The 22,449-nt window shown below is 44.3% G+C and overlaps 1 protein-coding gene across 2 annotated transcripts in view; it reads left to right on the plus strand.

The window, feature by feature from the left end:
• Nucleotides 1–22,449, plus strand: part of carm1l (coactivator-associated arginine methyltransferase 1, like) — a 167,210-nt gene that overhangs the window by 138,176 nt on the left and 6,585 nt on the right. Inside the window, exons 8-11 of one of the 2 annotated variants that reach the window (XM_038804664.1) lie at nucleotides 3,038–3,119; nucleotides 11,763–11,848; nucleotides 12,882–12,971; nucleotides 15,528–15,665. In XM_038804664.1, the coding sequence (XP_038660592.1) occupies nucleotides 3,038–3,119; nucleotides 11,763–11,848; nucleotides 12,882–12,971; nucleotides 15,528–15,665 (396 nt within the window). The remainder of the gene's footprint in view (nucleotides 1–3,037; nucleotides 3,120–11,762; nucleotides 11,849–12,881; nucleotides 12,972–15,527; nucleotides 15,666–22,449) is intronic. The other variant, XM_038804665.1, reaches the window with a different exon arrangement.

Below are 22,449 nucleotides of genomic sequence, written 5' to 3' on the forward strand. Positions count from 1 at the left end.
AATCAGAAGAAAAAGAAACACAAGACTTGAGCTATGATAATGCTACCATGTATAGGTTCTAATGATGCTGTTAAAGTTTTGTTTTGGTTAAATCATTGCAATTGTATCATATGACATGTGGAATTGTAAAACTGTACTTGTTGGATGTAATAAGTTATGTGGTTAGATATTTATCATGTTAAGTTTGTGTAAAATGGATATAACACCAGTGTAAAGAAATCTTTATGATTACAAAAATTTCTTTCAAAGGGGAGGTGGTGTTAGGCAAATAAAGGTAGGTATAAGGGATTTATATTTATATCGCTAAACAATAGAAATAAGGTATCGTTTTTAGTGGGTTTAATTTAAAGTTTCAGTGCGTGGAAGGGTAAAATTTGTAGTTAGAGTCATGCTGGACAAAGCTGTTTGTATGTAGGGGGGTTGCTTTCAATTCCAACTGTGTTTGCATTGTGTTTAGAGAGGGCTACACCATGAAGAATAAATAGTAGTAGAAAGGGCTTTGCTTAGCAACAGGACGCCACCTTCCTTCGTTCTGAGTTTTAACTGGAAGCCAGAGTAGTTTGAGACCATCGTAGTAACTAGATTTAAAATGGGTCAGCAGATTTCAGAGGTAGCTGAAACATCTGATGCAATTTTAATATGGTCTGTGAATCAAAAGTTAAAGCAATTGTGAGCAGTTTGCACAACAGTCAAGACGAAGAAATCCTAAAGGGGTTGGTTCAAAATCCTCAACTGGATTCGCTGTTTAAAAGTGGAGTGGAAGCTTTGTTTGAAAGTGTCATTTGTAAAACCTGGACTGGATTTCAGAATGCAAACCACCAAGGGAAAATATTATTATGAGATGAGAATTTAACGTGTGTTTTTGGGAGTGGAGTTTGGAACCTCTCATTTGACATTCTGAGGGGAAAGCCACAGACACTAGCTTGGATTTAGAGCAGAATGTCTACTTGATCACAGTCACTCTGTGTGTTTCAAAGGGAATTTTTGTAATAATGAAACCATTGTAATTTAAGATGTACTTTGTAATCCATGTTAATCTTTAAATCTGTCTATTTGTTAAGCTACGGGTGTGTAAAGGAAAATTGTATAATAATCCAACTTTTCATGATTAATGTTGTTGAAAATAATTAGAGGACCTATGACTCTGTTCCTCTACATTTTTTTTTTAAAGTATAAGTTACTGTCTTTTGAGCCAGGGTTCCATCCTGGGATCTTCCCATCCAATTCTAACATCAACTGGGACCATAACAAATATGAGAACATTCTCCCAGTACACTTGGTGAAAGGAGGATTAAAAACCTATGGAGTAGTTTGTGTAAACCATTGACATGGATTGACTAAAGGAATTGGAGTATAATAATAATCACTTATTGTCACAAGTAGGCTTCAGTGAAGTTACTGTGAAAAGTCCCTAGTCACCACATTCCGGCGTCTGTTCGGGAGGCCGGTACGGGAATTGAACCCGCGCTGCTGGCATTGTTCTGCATTACAAGCCAGCTATTTAGCCCACTGTGCTATACCAGAGTAAATGGTCATTCCAAAGGAACAAGGTCAAACTGGAAAAGTATTATATAAAGAGTCACAGGAGTTGGTGGTGGCATCTCTCCTGTTCCTGGTATGTATAAATGATCTGGTGTGGCAACCACAGTATAAGGAGTTAAATACATAGATGACACCGAACTGTAGATTCAGATCTGGCAGTTATGATTATACAAAGTGGGAGGGAGTTGGACACTGGTGCTATTCAGCAGCAAATGATGTTCAATAAGGACAAATATGAAGTACACACACTGAAGATAAAGATAGAAAGCATGTGTACTCGAAGGATGGATTAGAATTTATCAAGTGGAAACATCAAAGACGCCATGACTAAATGCTGTGAGAAAGCAATTAGCGAAGGACATGGGATGGTGAATTACATTGCGAAATAATTTGAGAGGAAATCTTCAAAATCATGTCTAAGTTATACCGTGCACTGGTCAGATTATATCCGAGTACAGAATACAATACTGGGTACTTTGACTTAAGGAGGACATGCCTCCCCTCGTGTTTGAGGAATGAGCTATAAGAGGGGACGGCACGGTGGCACAGTGTCTGGCACTGCTGCCTCACAGCGCCAGAGACCCGTGTTCAATTCCAGCTTTGGGCCACTGTCTGTGTGGAGCTTATACGTTCTCCCGGTGTCTGCGTGGGTTTCCTCCGGGTGCTCTGGTTTCCTCCCACGGTCCAAAGATGTGCAGGTTAGGTGGATTGGCCAGGCTAAATTGTCCCTTGGTGTCCAAAAAGGTTAGGTTGGGTTACGGGGATAGGGTGGGGGCTTGGGCCTAGGTAAGGTGCTCTTTCAGAGGGTCGGTGCAGACTCAATGGGTTGAATGGCCCCCTGCACTGTGGTGATTTGAAGGGATTTGTGTAAACTATGGCTTTCAACTTCGAAAGGAGACGTCTCGGAAGGGACCATATAGAGGTATTTAAGATAATTACTGGCATAAAGGAAGTTCACCTGTGGGAATGCTGCAGGACATGGGGGACACGAGTACAAAGGTGTGAATGACCGATATCAGGATATATTTCTTCACACAGATCAACAGCTGTAACTGTTTGCCGATGGTAGTGATCCAGTTCTAGACACTGGGCTCATTTTAAAAAGTGGATGGGTGTCATAATGGGGAAAAAAGTGAAGATTTTTTTGGAAGAATGGGATCAAATGGCTAAATGGTTGTCTTCATGAAAACCTATCCTGTAATGATCCAACCATTGTGTGCAGCTTCTTAGTGCCTGTGACATTGCATGATATTTTGTTAGCGAACTCGTATGCCCCAAGCTGAGCTGCTGCAAGTGACATTTACAAGTAAAACCAGAGATCATCCAGTCACAGGAAACTACCTTGCAATAGCAAGAGGGAAGTCAACTATGATGCCACAATAAAATATGACACTGAATAAATTAGGTCCGTGAGACATAAGCTCATGATCACTGCTCTAATTACAACTGTCTAAATGTTTCTTTCTTAAGTCAATGATCTTGTTCCCCAATCCAGGTACCAGCAGTGTTTCCATGGGATTAATTTGTCTGGTCTTTGCAGTGCAGCTATGGAAGAATACTTCAGTCAGCCAATCGTAGTGAGTATGACTATGAGCCTAAATGCCCAGATGAAAATTAATGTCAAAAATATCAATAGGAAATGATCTGGTTTGATGTTGCTTCCAATTAAATTAAGCTAATAATTTAACCAATTATTGACACCAGGTGCCAAAGTTTAATTCTCTGCCCTGTAGGGAAATTCAGAATGGGATCACTAATCTAGTTAAAACGTATAGGGTGAAAAGGCTCCTTAGACTGTGGAAGCAGAGAGCTTCTTTTCTGCTGCATGGTGCACTGCCAGATCTTTTGACGCAACGCACGTAACCCGCCATCTTGAGAAGTGTATGCGCAAGGCGTCCACTGCAACAACTGGACGCAACTGATTTGGCACTATACTTGCATCACATAATTCTGACAGGTTGATGTAACACCTGTCATCCAAGTTTGGATTAAGCGGGTCCATTTGACAAATTCATATGCTCCTGATCAAAGATTCCGTTTTCAGCTGCAAGATGGGCCCTACAGCAGGGATATCAAATTTACCACAACATTTTTAGAATTATATTCAGTTGGTCAGGTGTCTGACTATGTTCATGCGAAGCAACATTTGGGGATGTTTTATGATAAAATGCTATGCAAGTGCAACAGCATCATTCAGAAAATCTCAGCCAAAGTTCTGTCAGAATGCTGAAAATATTCAACAAAGTAATTGTAGTTATTTCAAAAAATAACAAGGGTGGCACTAATAACATTATGTTACAAGTTAAGTTATGATTCATACATTGCAGGTCAGTTCTAGTAATGACAAATATGGTTCGTAAATTTATTTGATTGCCAATTCTGCCCTTGATGAGCTCTGTGCACTAATCACACTGGTACTAAACATTATATATGTGCCTTAATATTTGACACTTGGTATAGAACGGGCCTCCTCCTCCATGCTACTATTTCATTTTGCCAGGTCGACTGGTTGGTACGAGTGCCTTCGAGGTCACAAGCAAAGATGGGTCTTTCTCTGATTTTTCTGTCCCTTCTCTGGGGAAATATCTTCCATCACAGTGGAACTGAAATCAGCAACTCCATGTGGTGTTTTGTTTGTAATTCTTTCCTGGGATGTGGACATCGCTGCAAGGCCAGCATTTGTTGCTGATTCCTAATGGCCCTTGAGAAAAGGGTGGTGAGCTGCGGCCTTGAACCACTGCTGTCCATCTATTCCAGGTGCCTGAAAGGGAGTTCTAGAATTTTGATCCCGTGCCACAGTGAAGGAACAGTGGATATACGGGTAGTTCCAAATCAGGTGGTGTGTGGCTTGGAGGGGTACCTGCCAATGGTGGTGTTGCCATGCGTCTTCTGCCTTAGTCCTTCTAGGTGGTAGAGGTCGCAGGTTTGAAAGTCAAAGGAGCCTTAATGATTTGCTGCAGTGCATCTTCTATGTGGTACACATTGATGCCACTGTGCATTAGTAGTGGAGGGAATGAAGAGAGTGCTGATCAAGCAAGCTGCTTTGGTCTGGCTGGTGCAAACCTCTTGAATATTGTTGAAGCTGCACTCACCCAGGCAAGTGGGGAGTATTGAATCATATTCCTGACTTGTGCCTTGTGGATGGTAGACAGGCATTGGGGAGTGAGGAGGTAAGTTACTGGCCTCAAAATTCCCAACCTCTGATCAACTCTTGTAGCCACAATATTTATATGGCCAGTCCAGTTAATTTTTCAGTCAGTGGTAACCACCAGCATGGGGGATTCAGTAATGGTAATGCCCTTGAAAGCTAAGAGCAGATGGTTAGATTCGCTCTTCTTGGAGATGGTCATTGCCTGGACCTTGTGTCGTATGAATTTTGCTTGCCACTTATCAGCCCATGCCTCAGTCCATGCCGGAATTTTGTCCAGGTCTTGCTGTGTATTGGTACTGACTGCTTCTGTATATGAGGAGTTTGTGAATAGGATCTTGGATGCACTGCCAGAATTCCCTACTTGTGCAAGTGAAAGGCTCATGACGTTTCACCGTCAGCTGAGCCCCAATAAAAATGCCACCATCACCAGCACTAATTGCCTTGACTCCGATGAAGATGTTAAGGAACAGTTCTCGTCTGACCTTGATAAAGCCCTCACTGCAATCCCAAAAGAAGAAACGATCATCCTGATGGAGGACTTGATGGAGGGTTGACTGTGACTCTGATGCCTGGAGAGGACCCACTGGGGAAAACTGGTTAGGAAAATCTAGTGCAAATAGTCCTCCTGCTGACAAAGTGTGCTCAGCATGGCCTCATTGTAACAAACACCCCCTTCTGCCAGAAGGACAACTACAAAACCACATGGAGACATCTAGATCAAAGCATGGCACATCCTGGATTATTGTGCTTATTTGAGTCAAAGATCTAAATGTCTGTATCACTTGATCCACACAGCGACTGATGCCTGTTGGACAAATTATTGATTTGTTTAATCAGCGATGAATATCCACCCAGCACCAAAACATCACAATGCCCAAATATCGAAGAGGAAGGAGATCAATGTCTCAAACCCAAAGCAACCTGATCAAAGAGACAAATTCCAAACACAGCTCACAACCGATCTGGAAATCTACACCCATCCACTCAATTTCAGAACTGTGGGATCAAATAATGTCAGCTGTATGAGACATTTGATTTGATTTATTGTCACATGTACCGAAGTACATTAAAAAGTATTTTTCTGCGGCCAAGGGAATGTACACAGTACGTACATAGTAGACAAGAGAATAATCAACAGAGAAAATTGACAAATGGTACATCGACAAACAGTGATTGGTTACAGTGCAGAACATGGGGCCAAACAAAGCAAATACATGAGCAGGAGCAGCATAGGGCGTCGTGAATAGTGTTCTTACAGTGAACTGATCAGTCCGAGGGGGAATCGTTGAAGAGTCTTGCAGGTGTGGGGAAGAAGCTGCTCCTAAGTCTGGAGGTGCGGGTCTTCAGACTTCTGAACCTTCTGCCTGATGGAAGGGTCTAGAAGAAGGCAATGCCTGGGTGGGAGGGGTCTCTGATCATGGTGTCTGCCTTCCTGAGGCAGCAGGACCAATGTGAGGGTGGCAAGCTTGTGTGATGCGTTGGGCTGAGTTCACCACACTCTGCAGTTTCTTGCAATCTTGGACCGAGCAGTTGCATATCAAGCTGTGATGCAGCCAGATAGGATGCTCTCTATGGCACATAATAATAATAATAATCGCTTATTGTCACAAGTAGGCAACAATGAAGTTACTGTGAAAAGCCCCTAGTCGCCACATTCCTGCGTCTGTTCAGTGAGGCTGGGTTCACCACACTCTGCAGTTTCTTACAATCTTGGACCGAGCAGTTGCATATCAAGCTGTGATGCAGCCGGATAGGATGCTCTCTATGGCACATAATAATAATAATAATAATAATCGCTTATTGTCACAAGTAGGCAACAATGAAGTTACTGTGAAAAGCCCCTAGTTGCCACATTCCTGCGTCTGTTCGGTGAGGCTGGTATGGGAATTGAACATGCGCTGCTGGCATTGTTCTGCATTATAAGCCAGATGTTTAACTCACTGTGCTAGACCAGCCCCCATCTGTAGAAACTTGTGAGAGTTGATGCAGACATGCCGAATTTCTTTAGCTTCCATAGGAAATAGAGACGTTGTTGGGATTTCTTGACTGTCGCATCAACATGATCGGACCAGAACAGGCTGTTGTTGATGGTGACCCCCAGGAACTTAAAACTATCGACCATCTCCACTTCGGAGCCATTGATGCAGATGGGAGTGTGTGTCGCGCTATGCTTCCTGAAGTCGATGATCAGTTCCTTGGTCTTTCCGAGATTTAGAGAGAGGTTGTTTTCGGTACACCATGCAACCAAGTGATTTATTTCCCTCCTGTAGCCTGATTCGTCGTTGTTTGAGATACGGCCCACCACAGTCGAAGCATCGGCAAACTTACAGATTGAGTTGGAGTTAAATCTTGCCGCACAGTCGTGTGTGTGTATAGGGAGTACAGTAGAGGACTGAGCACACATCCTTGCGTGGCCCCGGTGTTGAGGACTATTGTGGAGGAGGTACTGTTGCCTATCCTGACAGATTGTGGTCTGTTGGTGAGGAAGTCCAGGATCCAGCTGCACAGGGAGGGGTCAAGTCCAAGATTGCAGAGTTTGGTTATTAGTCTTGTCTGGGATAATGATGTTGAAGGCGGAGCTGTAGTCTATGAACAGCAGTTTTAAGTAGGTGTCCTTGTTGTCGAGGTGTTCAAGTGTTGATTGTAGAGCCAGGGAGATAGCATCTGCTGTGGATCGGTTGCGGTGATAGACAAACTGCAGTGGTTCAAGACCATCCGTCTCAAGACTAGCCGCTCGAAGCATTTCATGATAACAGACGTCAGGGACACCAGTCGATAGTAGTTGAGGCAGGCTACCTTCTTCTTTGATACTGGCATTATGGTGGCCCTGCTTTGTAGCCTGTGATCTCGTGTATGCCCTGTCATAGTCGTCGTGGATTACTGTCGTGGTCTGGGACTCTAGTTTGATGCGGTATTTTTGCATCCCTGACGGCTTTCCGTACGTCATACCTGGATTTCTTATATAGGTCAGGGTCGTCAGACTGGAACTTCAGCAGGGAGTGAACCCTTTGGCTGAGCCAGGGTTTCTGATTGGTGAATACCCTTAATGTGTCTTCTTTGGTACACAGTCCTCGACACACTTACTGATGACGTCTGTGACGGTGATTGCGTACTCGTCCAGGTTAGCTGCCACGGCCTTGAATATGGACCAGTCACAGACTCCAAGCAGTCGCGGAGGATGTCCTCAGATGCCTCGGACCAGCACTGCATGGTTTTCCTGACTGGTTCAGCACACTTGAGTTGCTGTTTGTAAGTCGGAAGTAGGAATACCGACTTGTGGTCGGATTGCCAAAGTGTAGTCAGGGAATAGAACGGTGGGCACCTTTTATGCTCGTGTAGCAATGGTCCAGGGTGTTTGCACCTCTGGTGGGGCAGGAGATATGTTGATGGAGTTTGGGTAGAACCTGTCTGATGTTGGCCTGATTGGAGTCTCCAGCCACGATTGTCAGGGCTTCGGGGTGATTTGTTCCTTGATTGTTGATGGTGGAATGTAGTTCTCAAGTGCTTTCTTCACTTCTGCCTGGGGTGGGATGTACGCCGCTGTGATGAGTACAGAGGTGAATCCACATGGGAGGTAGAAAGGGCGACACTTCACGGTCAGGTATTCTAGGTCTGTGGAGCAGGGGCATGCGAGGGACATCACATCTGAGTACCAGGAGGTGTTGATGAGGAGGCAAACACCCCCGCTCTTCAACTTGCCTGATGCCACCGTGCAGTCTATCCCGTGGATTGAAATACCTTTGGGTTGGATGGCGCAGTCTGGTGTGGCCGGATTAAGCCATGTCTCGGTGAAGCAGAGCACACAGCAGTTACTTACTTCTCTGTGGGAGTTTAGCATTGAGGTTGTCTTAGTCCCAGGTAAGTCTAGCATTGAGATCATTCAGCTTGTTCTCAATCGCTAGATGACCTCAGCTGGATGACCTCTTTTTGCCTGTTTGGCAGGAGCTGTTCAGGTGGAGGGGTGGTGTGGTTGGAGAGTTTAGGTTCCTCTTCAGGTGTTCGATATCTGGGGATTATAACATGAGGAACAAGTCGAGTAAGGGCCCTTGTCTGACTTGGGGTCCCTCGTGTCACAGGAGAGAAAATGGAGGAGGCCTCTGTCATTGTTGCCATTTCAGTGGACAACTGAGAGGCTGGTGGAATTCCTGGAGGAGGTGTTCAGGAAACCGAGGCAGGCAGTCACGACAATTTGGTGAAGGTGATTGAGCCCATTTGTGCAGCTCTGGACAGGTGGAACAATGTTGGAGGTACAGGGTTCGACAATTCGGAAGGTGGAGGAGACGGTCACGGACTACGGAGACCGGATCGCCCCCTTGGAGGCAGAGGTGGCAATGATGTTGGAGAGACAGAGGTGGCAATGATGGAGGGGCAGAAGGCATTGAAGGCCAAGATCAACAACCTGGAGAATTGCTCCAGATGTCAAAATTTCAGGATCATTGGTCTGCCGGAGTGCATAGAAGGTGTGAATGCTGTGGATTATGTGACAATGATGTTTGGGAAGCTGGTGGGGCAGGGGATTTTCACAAACCCTCCCGAGTGGATCAGACCCACCGGTCATTGCAACAGAAGCCTAAATCTGGGGAGCCGCCACAGACGATCATGGTCCGACTCCACAGGAATTTGGATAAAGAAACTATCATGAGATGGGTGAAGGACACTCGAGTATGTCAATGGGAGGGCCATTCCATCAGAATTGATCAGAACGTTGGGGCAGAATGGCAAAAAAGCAGACAGGGTTCAATAAGGTCAAGGCAGCATATTATATGAGCAAAATGTGATTTGGAGTGGTGTACCCGGCTCACCTGTGCGACACGTTCGGAGACTGGGGTCATTACTTCGACATGCCGGAGGAGGCGAATGACTTTGTAAAGAAACATGGACTGGGAGAAAATGGAATGAAGTTTTTGGTTACAACTGATCGTTGGGCCTTTCTTTTTCACTTTTATTTCTTGACATGTCAGTTATTCCCTTAACTTTTATCCGGGTTATTGGTTTTGTATTTATTATTGTATTGTTGGAAATGTTGGGTGCGAGGGAGTGGGTATGGGGATGGGTTTGTAGAATGTTCTATATTAAACATGGCTTCTGGTAGGGGGAGAATTGGTAAAACTCAAGTTTTGGAGGAGAGGATTATTTATTTGTACATGATCAAACAATGGCAATAAATATTTAATAAGTACTTCTCATTAGCCTTTACTGAAGGGAAGACTATTAGAGAGGAAGGGAACCCTGATGGCTGAAAGGGAGGTCAACAGTGTTATAGTAGATAAAAGGAAAATGGCAATTTAGTGAAGCTAAAGAAAGTCAAGGTTGCACGGTCAAACTGGTTACAGCTAACAATTCTGAAGGGAGTGAAAGAAGAAATTGCTGAAGCCCTAGAAATTATTTTTAACATTGTAGCCTCCGAATAATGTTAAAATTGGTAAATATCTGGATGAAGAGAAAGTAATTAAAGGGCTGACAGGGATTTAAGAAGGAATAATTATACTATGGCAAACCTGCTATCTTTGAGGAAGTGGTAGACATGGTAGCAGGAATAAATGTAGTGGATGTAGGGTAAAGTGGACTTTAAGAAAGCCTTTTTTTAAAATAAATTTATAGAGTACACAATTATTTTTTCCAATTAAGGGGCAATTTAGTATGGCCCAACCACCTATCCTGCACAGCTTTGGATTGTGGGGACGAAACCCATGCAAACACAGGGAGAATGTGCAAACTCCACACGGACAGTGACCCAGAGCCACGATCAAACCTGGGACCTCGGCACCGTGAGGCAGCAATGCTAACCACTGCGCCACTATGCTGCCTAAGAAAGCCTTTTATAAGGTACCACAGGGATATTCTTAGGCAAAATTAAACCACGGTATAGTATTAGAGGGAAGACAGTCAACTTGAATTAAAAATTGATTGGAAAGGAATATATCTGATCCACATACGCAAGGTCAGTCTTCACATGAATGCTGAACCAAGCTTTATCTATCAGCACGGTAGCATTGTGGATAGCACAATCGCTTCACAGCTCCAGGGTCCCAGGTTCGATTCCGGCTTGGGTCACTGTCTGTGCGGAGTCTGCACATCCTCCCCGTGTGTGCGTGGGTTTCCTCCTGGTGCTCCGGTTTCTTCCCACAGTCCAAAGTTGTGCAGGTTAGGTGGATTGGCCATGATAAATTGCCCTTAGTGTCCAAAATTGTCCTTAGTGTTGGGTGGGGTTACTGAGTTATGGGGATAGGGTTGACCTTGGGTAGGGTGCTCTTTCCAAGAGCCGGTGCAGACTCGATGGGCCGAATGGCCTCCTTCTGCACTGTAAATTCTATGAATCTATGAAAATAGCAACACAAGTGGTATTTTCCACGCACAGGATGCCGCCATTCAAGCCAAAAGTCAAATGAGTAATGTGGCATGTGAATTTCAGTGCCAGTGCAATACCAGGAAGGTAGGCTGAATGTCCCAATGACTGGTGGTTCTTATCAAACAGTACGTCTCTTCAGCTGTTCGGAACAGAGTACTAACCGTACTTAACTAGCTTGTGCTTGCAAAACTCAGAATATAATGATTAAGGTTAGATGTGATTCCGCGATTGAATATAAATATATTCCCGAAATATAATGCCAAGAAATAGCTAACAACCAACTTGAGATCATTAGCTGGACTCACAATCTGGTTCATGTACGCTTGGTAGGAGCTACATATATCCATACACAGGACTTTTCTTCTGCAGGCAAAAGGAATATGTCAAGCATTGAGCCTTTTTTGAATTAAACAAAAACATGGAGGACATAAGTCCCTTGGTGCATCTTCCATGGTAAGTCGACTTGCTAACCAATCAACACACTCTTCTCAATCAATATAAATTGTTGACATTTTTGCATCTCTCCTGTTGAGTGACAGCTTGCACTCATTAGTTGACAGCTCGCCTCTCTCTTTCACCAATACAAAAGTTAGATTGCTGCAAACCACATATTACTTTGTGTACTTCAAACGTAGGTTGTCCTTTATCAGGTTCTTACAAATATTTGAACAAAATATTTTCAGACCACCAGCATAACTAACTTGACATTTTCTACTTTAGGATACCTTTGATGTTGTCATTTTGATGGCACGGTCTGTCAAGTATACTGTGAATTTTCTGCAATCCAAAGAAGATGATTTGTATAGGTGAGTGGATGCATCAGTTCAAATTCTAACTTGTTCTGCAATAATAATAATGGGGTGGCATGATGGTTAGCACTGCTGCCTCAATTCTGACCTTGCATGACTGTCTGTGTCAAGTTTAAAAGTTCTGTCCATGTCTGCGTGGGTTTCCTCCGGGTGCTCCGGTTTCCTCCCACAGTCCAAAGATGTGCAGGTTACGTGCATTGGCCATGCTAAATTGCCCCTTAGTGTCCAAACATTAGGTGAGGTTAGGGGGACAGCACAGGAGCGTGGGCCTAGTTAGGGTGCTCTTTCGGAGTGCCAATGCAGACTCGATGGGCTGAATGGCCTCCTTTAATTGCTGAAATTAATTTTGTGGCTAGCTAGAACTGAGGTGTTCCTTACATAGAGTAATAAATGTCTGAGAGTGACTTATAATATCAGTGGCAGGTGAGTTTGTCGTCATCTTGACAAAGGACACCAATGATGAACATCAGATGCATTCTACATTCTGCACTCAGTATTAGAGTTTATGATCAGATGGAACATGGTGGCCCCTTTCCATTGCCTTTCAATTCTGAGAGCAACATGTTATTGTACCTGTGATTTTTTTTTGTCTCCTATATCATAAGTGGTGAGATTTCAGTTATAATCATTATCTTACACTGAACCTATACTTAAAAGAAGCTGGTTTCAAAAGTTGCGTTTTTATAGAGAAAGGAGATACTGGAGATAATTTTTGAATACATCTGGTGGAAAGCTTTAGGCACTGGCTGCACCTGTTTAAGAACTTGTGCCTAAGACTTTCTAATTGTTACTTGAATAGACAAAAAGTGTGTGCGTTACACACCTGAATATCCAATATTTTGCTCAAAGCAGGCAAGGCTACCAACAATAAGGGTGAAGTTGTAAAATTACTGGTATTTATTTTATTATTCTGCACTGGAGTCAAAGCTTGTGATTTCAAAATACAGCAATTTTCCACCTGCATATCATTAAGGTAACCATAGCTTTTTGTTCCAGTGACTGATGATGGTTTTTACATTTATTCTTGTAGAATGGAGATCCCTTTTGTCTTCCGAATTCTTCAGTCTGGACTTGTCCATGGCTTGGCATTTTGGTTTGATGTGGCATTTGTGGGCTCACAGTAAGTGTATTTGCTTCTCATTTTCCATTTAATGCCTTAAAGATTTTGCATTTTTGTTAATTTCATGACATTTCTGTTTTCGGAATCTAACAAAAAAACTGACTGAACCCATCCCTCATTAGATGTGCATTTTACCATTTAGTTGCTATGTCAGGCTATTTCTTCTCAACTTATTGATTGCAAGAGGACCTTAAGTCTCTTCTCCCAGATAACAACAGTGGGTGAGATTTTCCGGCCCCATCGAAAGGCTTTTAGCTGGCTTTCCGCATACTGGGTGGCGGGTCCTGCCACCGCTGGGGCTGGGTAATCCCAGCATTTATACGGTACCTTCAAAAAAAACATCCCAAGATGCTTCGCAGATATTGTCAGATGCAGATAGATGCGAAACAAAGACGAAGGAGTGACCAAAATCATTTTCAAAATGAAAATGAAAAATGAAAATCCCTTATTGTCACGAGTAGGCTTCAATGAAGTTACTGTGAAAAGCCCCTAGTCGCCACATTCCAGCGCCTGTCCAGGGAGGCTGGTACGGGAATCGAACCGTGCTGCTGGCCTGCTTGGTCTGCTTTAAAAGCCAGAGATTTAGCCTGGTGGGCTAAACCAACCCCAAAAGAGCTGGGTTTTAAGGAGAATATTAAAGGAAGACGACACAGAGGGCTTTAGCAAGGGAATTCCAAGTTGGGGCCTTGGGCAGCTGAGGGCCAATAATGGGGAAAAGGTTTGGAGTTAGCGAAGAGCAGAGTAGTAGGGAGAGGGGGGAGAGAACAAAGTCCTGAATCAGAGGAACATTAATTCAGTGAGGAAAGTTAATAGCTGGAAGAGATAACAGAAATGAGAAGAGCATGGCCATGAAGGGATTTAAACATGAAAATATGAATTTTAATTTGAAATATTGAGGAACTAGCAACCAATATTGGTCAGCAAGGACAGGGATGATGAGCGAGCAGGACTGGTGTGGAATATAGCATAGGCTATAGAGTTATGAATAAGCTGTCATTTATGGAGATTCTTCAATGGAGAGAGGCCAGATAAGCATTGAAATAGTCGAATTTGGAGGGACCAAGACATGGATGAGGTTTCAGCAGCATTAGTGCAGAGGCCGGGGCAGATGTAGGTGATGTTACAGAGTTGGAAGTAACAGTCGTCATGATGGAGAGCACATCGGGTCTAAAACTCAGTTCAGTCTCGATCATCCTGAGAAAGTGACCAGGGAGAGGGATGGGGTCAATGATAAGCATGTGGCATTTGTGGCTGGGCTAAAGATGTTGGCTTCTGGCTTTCTAATGTTCAGCTGGTAAGAAATATAAGACTGATTATTGAATAAGCAGTCTTAACACAAAGGCAGTGTCAAGGGAGACACTAGAGAGTTGGTGGTGCTTATGTATGTATGAACTTCATGCCTGTGGAGAATGTTGAATGGGGCAGCATCCAGATGAAGAGGACTAAACCAAGGACAGATTTTTGGTGGACTCTAAAAATAGGGTGGGAGATTGGCAAGAAAAGAAACCATGGTTTGAGATATTCTGGGTACGATCATATTGGTAATTGTGGATTCAAGCAAGGAAATCACAGTGAGCTGGTCAATAGAGGGAATTGTTGGAAGCTGTTGAGGTCTAGGAGTAGGAAGAGTGATAAACCACCATCACAAAGGATGTTACTTGTGACTTTGATTAGGACTATTTTAGTGCTGTGGCAGGGACAAAATGACTACAGAGATTGAAACATGGAGTTGCAGGAGAGGGGACCACAAATTTGGGAGATGACAATGCTTTCAAGAACTTTGAAGAGTGCAATCACTTGTGTTACCGGTGTGGTAAAATCCTCCCTTTCATCAATATTCACTAATGTTAGAATTGACCTGGAATAGAAAGCCTGCTTTTTAATTTGACTGTACCCATCCTTTCCATTAATGATATCCATAATAAGGCAGTGACTGCACATTTCAAAGATACTTAATTGACTGAAAGGCGCTTTGGGATGTCCTGTGGTCATGAAAGACAACAAATAAATGTACGGTTTTTTGCAAGTCTTTCTTTTTAACAGACATACATTTTTTTTTTCATATTTGCTGTTTTTTTTAAGCTTGTACCTTTATTTTTGCTAAAATCAACGGATAAATATAAAGCCCAAAGCGTGAGAGAATTGAAGGACCTGAATGCAGAAGGAGAGACAATTCCTCTTACACCACTTTCCTCAAATCTCTCTCACTTCTGTCAGCTCAACTCCCATGTCCCCCTCTCATCATTCACTCTTCTTTTTCTACTCTCTCGCACTCGTTCTCTCTCTCTCTCTCTCTCACACTCTGTTGTGGGAATTATAACCACAAGGTGGTCGTACAGTGGATCAAAAGTGCTAGTTCCTCCTCTGGACTTGTCTACTCTCGTCTTAATTTCCTGGTTATTCTCCGCCGCCTTTTATCATCATTCTCAGAACTTATTTCCTTGGATTTTCAACGAATTCTCTGAGCATTGTCTCACATCAGAAATCTTCAATGTTTGAATTTGCAGTTGAACATTATTTTAAACATTAGAATTGGTAAAAATTTTCCCTTTTCAGAAAAACAATCTGGCTGTCGACATCGCCTGCTGAACCCCTCACACATTGGTATCAAGTCCGCTGCCTCCTACAGACGCCACTGTTTGCCAAAGAAGGTGAAACATTCTCAGGGAAAGTCTTACTAGTGGCCAATAAACGGTGAGGATTAAAATGCACTGACCTGTAAATGATCTGGTAAAATAATTCTCCTACTGGGTATGAACATATTATAAGCTGAACAGATAGTAAGCTTGTAAAGATAGGCTAACTAGTAAAGGACAATGTGCATTGACATCAACAAAGGTTTAGAGATTGAAAAATGGACTATTAGCAAATGAAAATTAGGGAGGGATGGGTGATTCAGTGGAGGTGTCACTGTATCCTGCCCATTGACACCCAAGTTCGGCCTGATGCAATTGTCAGGCAGGTCTATAGAAGAACAATCATCCCACCTGCCTGTCACTGGCTGCTTTAACTGTACAAATTATGGTCGCCTGTTGTTGAATTTGAAAGTACAAATGATGTGACAAACTTTGACCCAAAATCAATGAAATAAGGGAAATATGTAATTTCTTTAAAATGTCTGTGGAATCGGCATGTACTTTGAAAAATGTTTGAAAAGGAATTTTAAGAGTTTGCGCCAATTGCAAAAGGATCTGTGATAACCCGCGCGAGACCTACAGGTTGGAGCAATCAGTCTCCCCGTGAGTCTTGCCAAATCCGAGCTCCCCTGCTAAGGGAGCAGGCAGCCCGAAGACTGAGATCTGTATAAAGTCAGCTAGGTATGGAACCGACAGAGCAGACCCAGCTGGGGTCTGATGAATATTGTAAATATAATTGCTTTGCAAAAAAGCAAGTTTTATTTTGACCATCTCGGTTGGGGCTCGTTTGTGGTCTACAAAACTGGTGGAGAGGATATAACTGGATTCTGTCGACGCCGCTACACATCACCTCCCATTCACCACTGGACCACGGTTAGAGAATTATTTTTCAAACATGCCGGAAGATTGGGCATGTTCGATGAAAGCTTAGAGGATTGGACACAGTACGCAGAACGCATACGTATCTTTTTCCGGCCAAACGCTATCACAGATGTTGAGCGACAGACAAAATATTGCTGACTGCCCATGGAGCATATACCTATGGAGTGATAAAACCCTTACATATCCTGCAGCTCCAGACACTAAAGCTTTTGTACAATTGATGACCTTAGTGGTGCAACACTTCAACCCTAAACCATCCTTTATAGTACAGAGATAAGATTTTGCCTTGGCAGGGAGCACCCCAGGAGAGTCTGTAACCGAGTTTCTGACTTGGCTATGAAAACTAGCCGAAAATTGTGAATACGGAACTTCTCTTTCCAAAATGCTGCGCAACCGTTTGGTCTGCGGCATAAATAATATGGCTACTCAAAGGAATTTGTTAACAGAACTGGCCATACACCTTGAGCAGGCTATCTAAATTTCACTTCCCCATGAAAGCACTGAGAGAAGAGTGCAAGAGATCCAGGGGGTGGAGGTTAGGATGTGCCCCTTCCTGGAAAGCGACCCCGCCCTGGACTGAGTACTGTAGGGGCCTGGTCTGTTGGTCAAAGACCAAAACGTACCAGTGGGATACCTCCCCGGAGTCTGTAGAACGAGAGTCAGGTCGTTGTGGGGCATGTGGATGCAGGGGCCACAGGGAGCACATGGTACAAGTCAGTCAGCAACCCCAGCGCTGCACCAGATGTAGGCACCAGCCGAGAAACCTCACCTTCCATCTGGACCAGCCAGAGGCGCAGTGCATGCAGCTGAATTGTATTGAAGCACCCAGAGTGGGCCCTATCTAGATAACTGTGCAAGTTAATGGGCATCCACTAGACATGGAACTCGACATGGGAGCTGCAGTTCTTTTTTTTAATAATCTTTATTGTCACAAGTATGGACGTGGTGTTTTACACAAGTCACAATTGAATTTGGGGATCAGGCAAAGCTGAGGAAGGGATGAGTGGGGCAAGTGTTCCACTTGGGGCTGGATATGAAGACGAGGATGATACCGGTGTTGATTAACAAGAGGGTGGCGTTTGAGATGGGGAGCATTGCGGCCGATTCGGGGGCAGGTATGCGATGGTCAGCGGGAAATTGGAGGAGATAATAATCTTTACTATTGTCACAAGTAGGCTTACATTAACACTGCAATTAAGTTACTGTGACAAGCCCCTGTCCGGCGCCTATTCCGGTACACTGAGGGAGAATTCAGAATGTCCAATTCACCTAATAAGCACAGCTTTCGGGACTTGTGGGAGGAAACCGGAACACCCAAAGTCTCCACGCAGACACGGGGAGAATGTGCAGACTCCGCACAGGCAGTGACCCAAGCCGGGAATTGAACCTGGGACCCTGGAGCTGTGAAGCAACAGTGCTAACCACTGTGCTACCATGCCGCCCGTTTCAGTTATTGGGAAGCAGACCTTCGACAGGATAACAACGGGGTTAGATCTGCAGGACACTATGGCACGATAAGTGACATACACCAGCGCACCATTTATTGCTGGGCCTCCCAGTTGGATTGGTAGCCGGTGCACCGCATCGAGGACAATTTCTAATAATTGGCCGGTGGACACTCATTTACAAAGCTCTATATGAGCCATGCGTATTTGTAGTTAGAATTGGACCCTGCCTCCCATACGTACATCACTATAAACTCCCATAAAGGCCTACACAAGTACAGCAGGCTACCCTTTGGATTGTCATCGGCCTGTGCCATATTCCAGAGGGTAATGGTAAACATACTGAAAGGTTTGCCGCACGTGGCAGCATATATGGACAACGTATTAGTCACAGGAGAAACTGAGCAGGAGCATTTAAGTAATTTAGATGAGGTTCTCCATCGTTTCTCCGAGACCGCAGAGAGAAAAATGCGTTTTTCATGCGACGGAGGTTGTGTACTTGGGCTACCGATTATACCGCGAAGGGTTCCTTGCACCTGGTCGTGGAAAAAATATGGGAAATTCAGCAAGCTCCTACACCTGAAAACACAGCGGAGTTGCGGTCTTTTTTGGGATTGTTGAACTTTTATGGAACGTTCATTCCCCACCTTATGACCATGTTAGCCCCCCTACACCTCCTTTTGAAAAAGAAGCAGGAATGGGCGTGGAAAAAGCAGCAGGAAGAAGCATTTACACAAGTTAAAAAAACTATTGACTTCCTCAGGCTTGTTAACGTGCTATGATCCCACCAAACAACTAATTGTCATTGTGACAGTCATACTACATTGAAGATGGCAGAGAGAGAGGCTGTATGTTTTCCCCTCCTGGGCACTGACTGACCTGAGTGCAATTACGAACAAATTGAGAGAGTCTGAGAGTTGTCATCACCATGAAGAAATTCTTTCAGTCTGTGTTTGGCTGGCGATTCACAATCATCATGCACCACAAACCGCTGTCTTTTTAAAGAATGTGATTCCACCCATCGCCTCCGCTAGGATACAGCATTATGCCGTCCTGCTGGCCACCTTTGACTGCTCATTTGAACATCGTCCGGGTACCCAGATTGATAATGTGGATGCATTAACCCGACTGTCTTTGCCAACGCGCCCTCCTTCTTATCCCAGGACTTACGAGGTGGTGGATACGTTCAGTTTAAGGATTTGTTGCTGGCTACAGCATCTCACACCGATCCTGTCCTTTCGAAAGTGCGACACGTAGTCCTGTATATGGATCAGCATAGAAGACTGCCAAACGAACGACAGGCATTCTCGACTTAAATTTCCAAGTATAGTGTAGAAGACGGCATAGTTTTGTGGGGGGCGCATCGCCATTGTTCTGAACAAAGGTCAAGTCCTGATTCTGAGGGATCTACACTGGGTGCAGTCCCGTATCACCCGGAAGGGTGGTCCAGAATTTCAAACAAGGGCTGGAGAAACAGACTTCAGGGTCAATGGACACGAGACTAGCCAGGTTCTTGATCTGCTATTGGACCACTCCACATGCCGCAACCGGGGTAGCACTGGCTGAATTGTTAATGGGCCAAAGATTTCGAACCCATCTTAGTCGGCTTTCCCAGATATTGGCGGGAAAGTACACCACAACCAGGAGCAGCAAGGGCATTTCCCGATTAGATGAAAACTGCCCAGACTATCTGTACCAGGTGATGCCGTCTATGTTAGAAACTTGATGGCGCCCAGTGGATCTCTGGGCCTATAGTCCGCCAGACGGGGCCTGTATCGTATCAAGTTCAGGCACATGTCGTGTCATGAGAAAGCACCTCACTCACATAAGGTCCAAGAAACCAGACTTACAAAGGACTCTCGAGAGAAGAAAATTACAGTCAAACCAAATCCAGTGCCAATAGAGGCTAGAGCATTACCCCAAGCGGGTCAAGACGCCAAAATGAGAGAAATCTTAGATAGGGATTCTGAAATGGAAACCCAAGCGTTCAAAGTCACTGACAGAGAGCAAGCAGTGCAGCAGCCTCAGACAGTGCATCCACCACGATGTTCCAAACGGAAGCGGCGTTCGCCATCCAGATTTAAGCCACCAGATCCAGCACCACCAGTGCAAGAAGCACAGCCAAATGTGAAAACAGTCTAGCCCCCTCCTACTCTACAGTCATCAGAAGAGTCTTCAGACTTTGGGGATGAGGTGTGTTAAAACCCGCACGAGACCTATGGGGTAGGAGCAATCAGTCTCTCTGTGAGCTTCGCTGAATACAAGTTCCCCCGCTAAGGGGGGTCTCATGATTGAGATTTTTTCAAAGTCGGCCAGGTATGGAACTGACAGAGCAGACCCGGCTGGGATCTGATGTGTATTGTAAATATAATTGCTTTGCAATGAACCAATTTTCCTTTTTACCATCTTGGTTCAGACTTGTTTATGGTCTACAAAAGTTTCAATTTTAATATTCTCAAATAATAAGAAATACTGGTCCATGTGATCTGGTAACCCTCGACCTGGAAGCAGTATCAATAGGAAGATATGAAAATTGTGTGGCTGATAGAGGTGGAGGCAGAGGTCAATCACCACACTGTGCAGGGGCTCTTTGGTGGTACTGTGTGAATGGGCTGAAAAGGTCTAAAAGCTTGAAGGCTATGTGAGTAGCTCAGAGATGTAAGAGCTAGTTGTGTTTCAAGAAGTAGCTAAACCATGAACTAGGTGGGCAGCAGAGCTGCCTCACAGCGCTGAGGTCCCAGGTTCGATCCCGGCTCTGGGTCACTGTCCGTGTGGAGTTTGCCCATTCTCCCCGTGTCTGCGTGGGTTTCGCCCCCACAATCCAAAAATGTGCAGAGTAGGTGGATTGGGCACACTAAATTGCCCCTTTAATTAGAAAAAATAATTGGATAATCTAAATTTTTTTTAAAAGAAAGAAGAAAAAACCATGAACTAGGTGGTGTTGGTTGGTTGGAAAGGAATTCTGGAGAGCTGTACCATCAGGACTGTTGTAACCTGAATTGTGTCTTGTTGATGGTAATCATACCAATAAGACTCGAAGGTGAAAACAGTTGTTGGATAAGATTCCTAACTGACCTGCAGGAACAAAAAATGGCATATTGTAGAGCTGTGTAGTTGCACAGTGCTACATTTGTGCAGTGAGTAACACAGGCATTGTGGTTGAGGAAGATGTATCTTTTTTGTATCAACTATTTAAAGTGAAATTTACCTTTTATTTGAAGCATCATCTACAGGCTAATTCATGTTCAATTTGCATTGGTTCTTATATGTGTCAAATTAAAAGCGACAAAAAGTGGAATCTTGTAATTTCTTCATTTGGGAGATATTCAGTAAATTTGGTTTACAATTTCCCCCTGGGGATTGTAACAATGGTCAGCACTTTGATGTTCACCCTCTGCTCATTGGATTCGGTAGTGAGGGACGTAGCAACGCTCATTAAGGAGCTAGCTGAAGACCACTCACAAAACGGGCAGCACGGTAGCCTAGTGGTTAGCATCAATGCTTCACAGCTCCAGGGTCCCAGGTTCGGTTCCCGACTGGGTCACTGTCTGTGCGGAGTCTGCACATCCTCCCCGTGTGTGCGTGGGTTTCCTCCGAGTGCTCCGGTTTCCTCCCACAGTCCAAAGATGTGCGGGTTAGGTGGATTGGCCATGCTAAATTGCCCGTAGTGTCCTAAAAAGTAAGGTTAAGGGGGGGGGGGGGGGGGGGGGGGGGGGGGGGGGGGGGGGGGGTTGTTGGGTTATGGGTATAGGGTGGATACGCGAGTTTGAGTAGGGTTATCATTGCTCGGCACAACATCGAGGGCTGAAGGGCCTGTTCTGTGCTGTACTGTTCTATTCTATTCTATTCTATTCTAAAATGGCTGCAGGAAATGTCATAGCTTTTTTATTTGGTGAGGCCAGGAGGAAAAGGAGTGCTCCTTCTGGGCCCACAAAAACAGCCTAGCCACTGCTAGGCTTTCCAAGACCCACCCTTAGGATCACTTCCTCATCTCACAGCATACAATGATCACCCAGCTTAATATGGCAAGCAGTCCACCCAGAACGAGTGAGCTATGGTATTGCAGAGCACCCACTTGCTTCCCACAACTCTCCCGTGGCATTCAAATGAGGCCCTTGCCTCAAAAAGGTTACAGCTTCACACCAGGAAGGATGGGTGGTTGGTACAGCTGCTGTACCTACTTTTCTGTCCATTTCTGGCAGAAGTAGAAGATGGCAGCCTGGATAATTAAAAAAGCTGTAAATATGTGACAATGCAAAGGCACTGTGCTTTGGACACCAACTCACAGTGATAGCCTGGAAGGGTATCTCACTGCAGAGGAAAAAGACATCCAGCAGGGGATTTATTTTTATGTTTAAAAATAATACAATAACCTTTTTTAACAGTCTATCTAAACTGATGTCATGTAGGGACAACATACCAGCTTATTCATTCATTAAACTTGGGGGATTAGTGTCAGTCCTCGGATAGTACGAGTCACTGCAAAGCTATTGCATAATCTTGGGAAAGTAAAAT

This window comes from Scyliorhinus canicula, chromosome 8, assembly GCF_902713615.1.
Source record: "Scyliorhinus canicula chromosome 8, sScyCan1.1, whole genome shotgun sequence".
Classification (NCBI taxonomy): domain Eukaryota; kingdom Metazoa; phylum Chordata; class Chondrichthyes; order Carcharhiniformes; family Scyliorhinidae; genus Scyliorhinus; species Scyliorhinus canicula.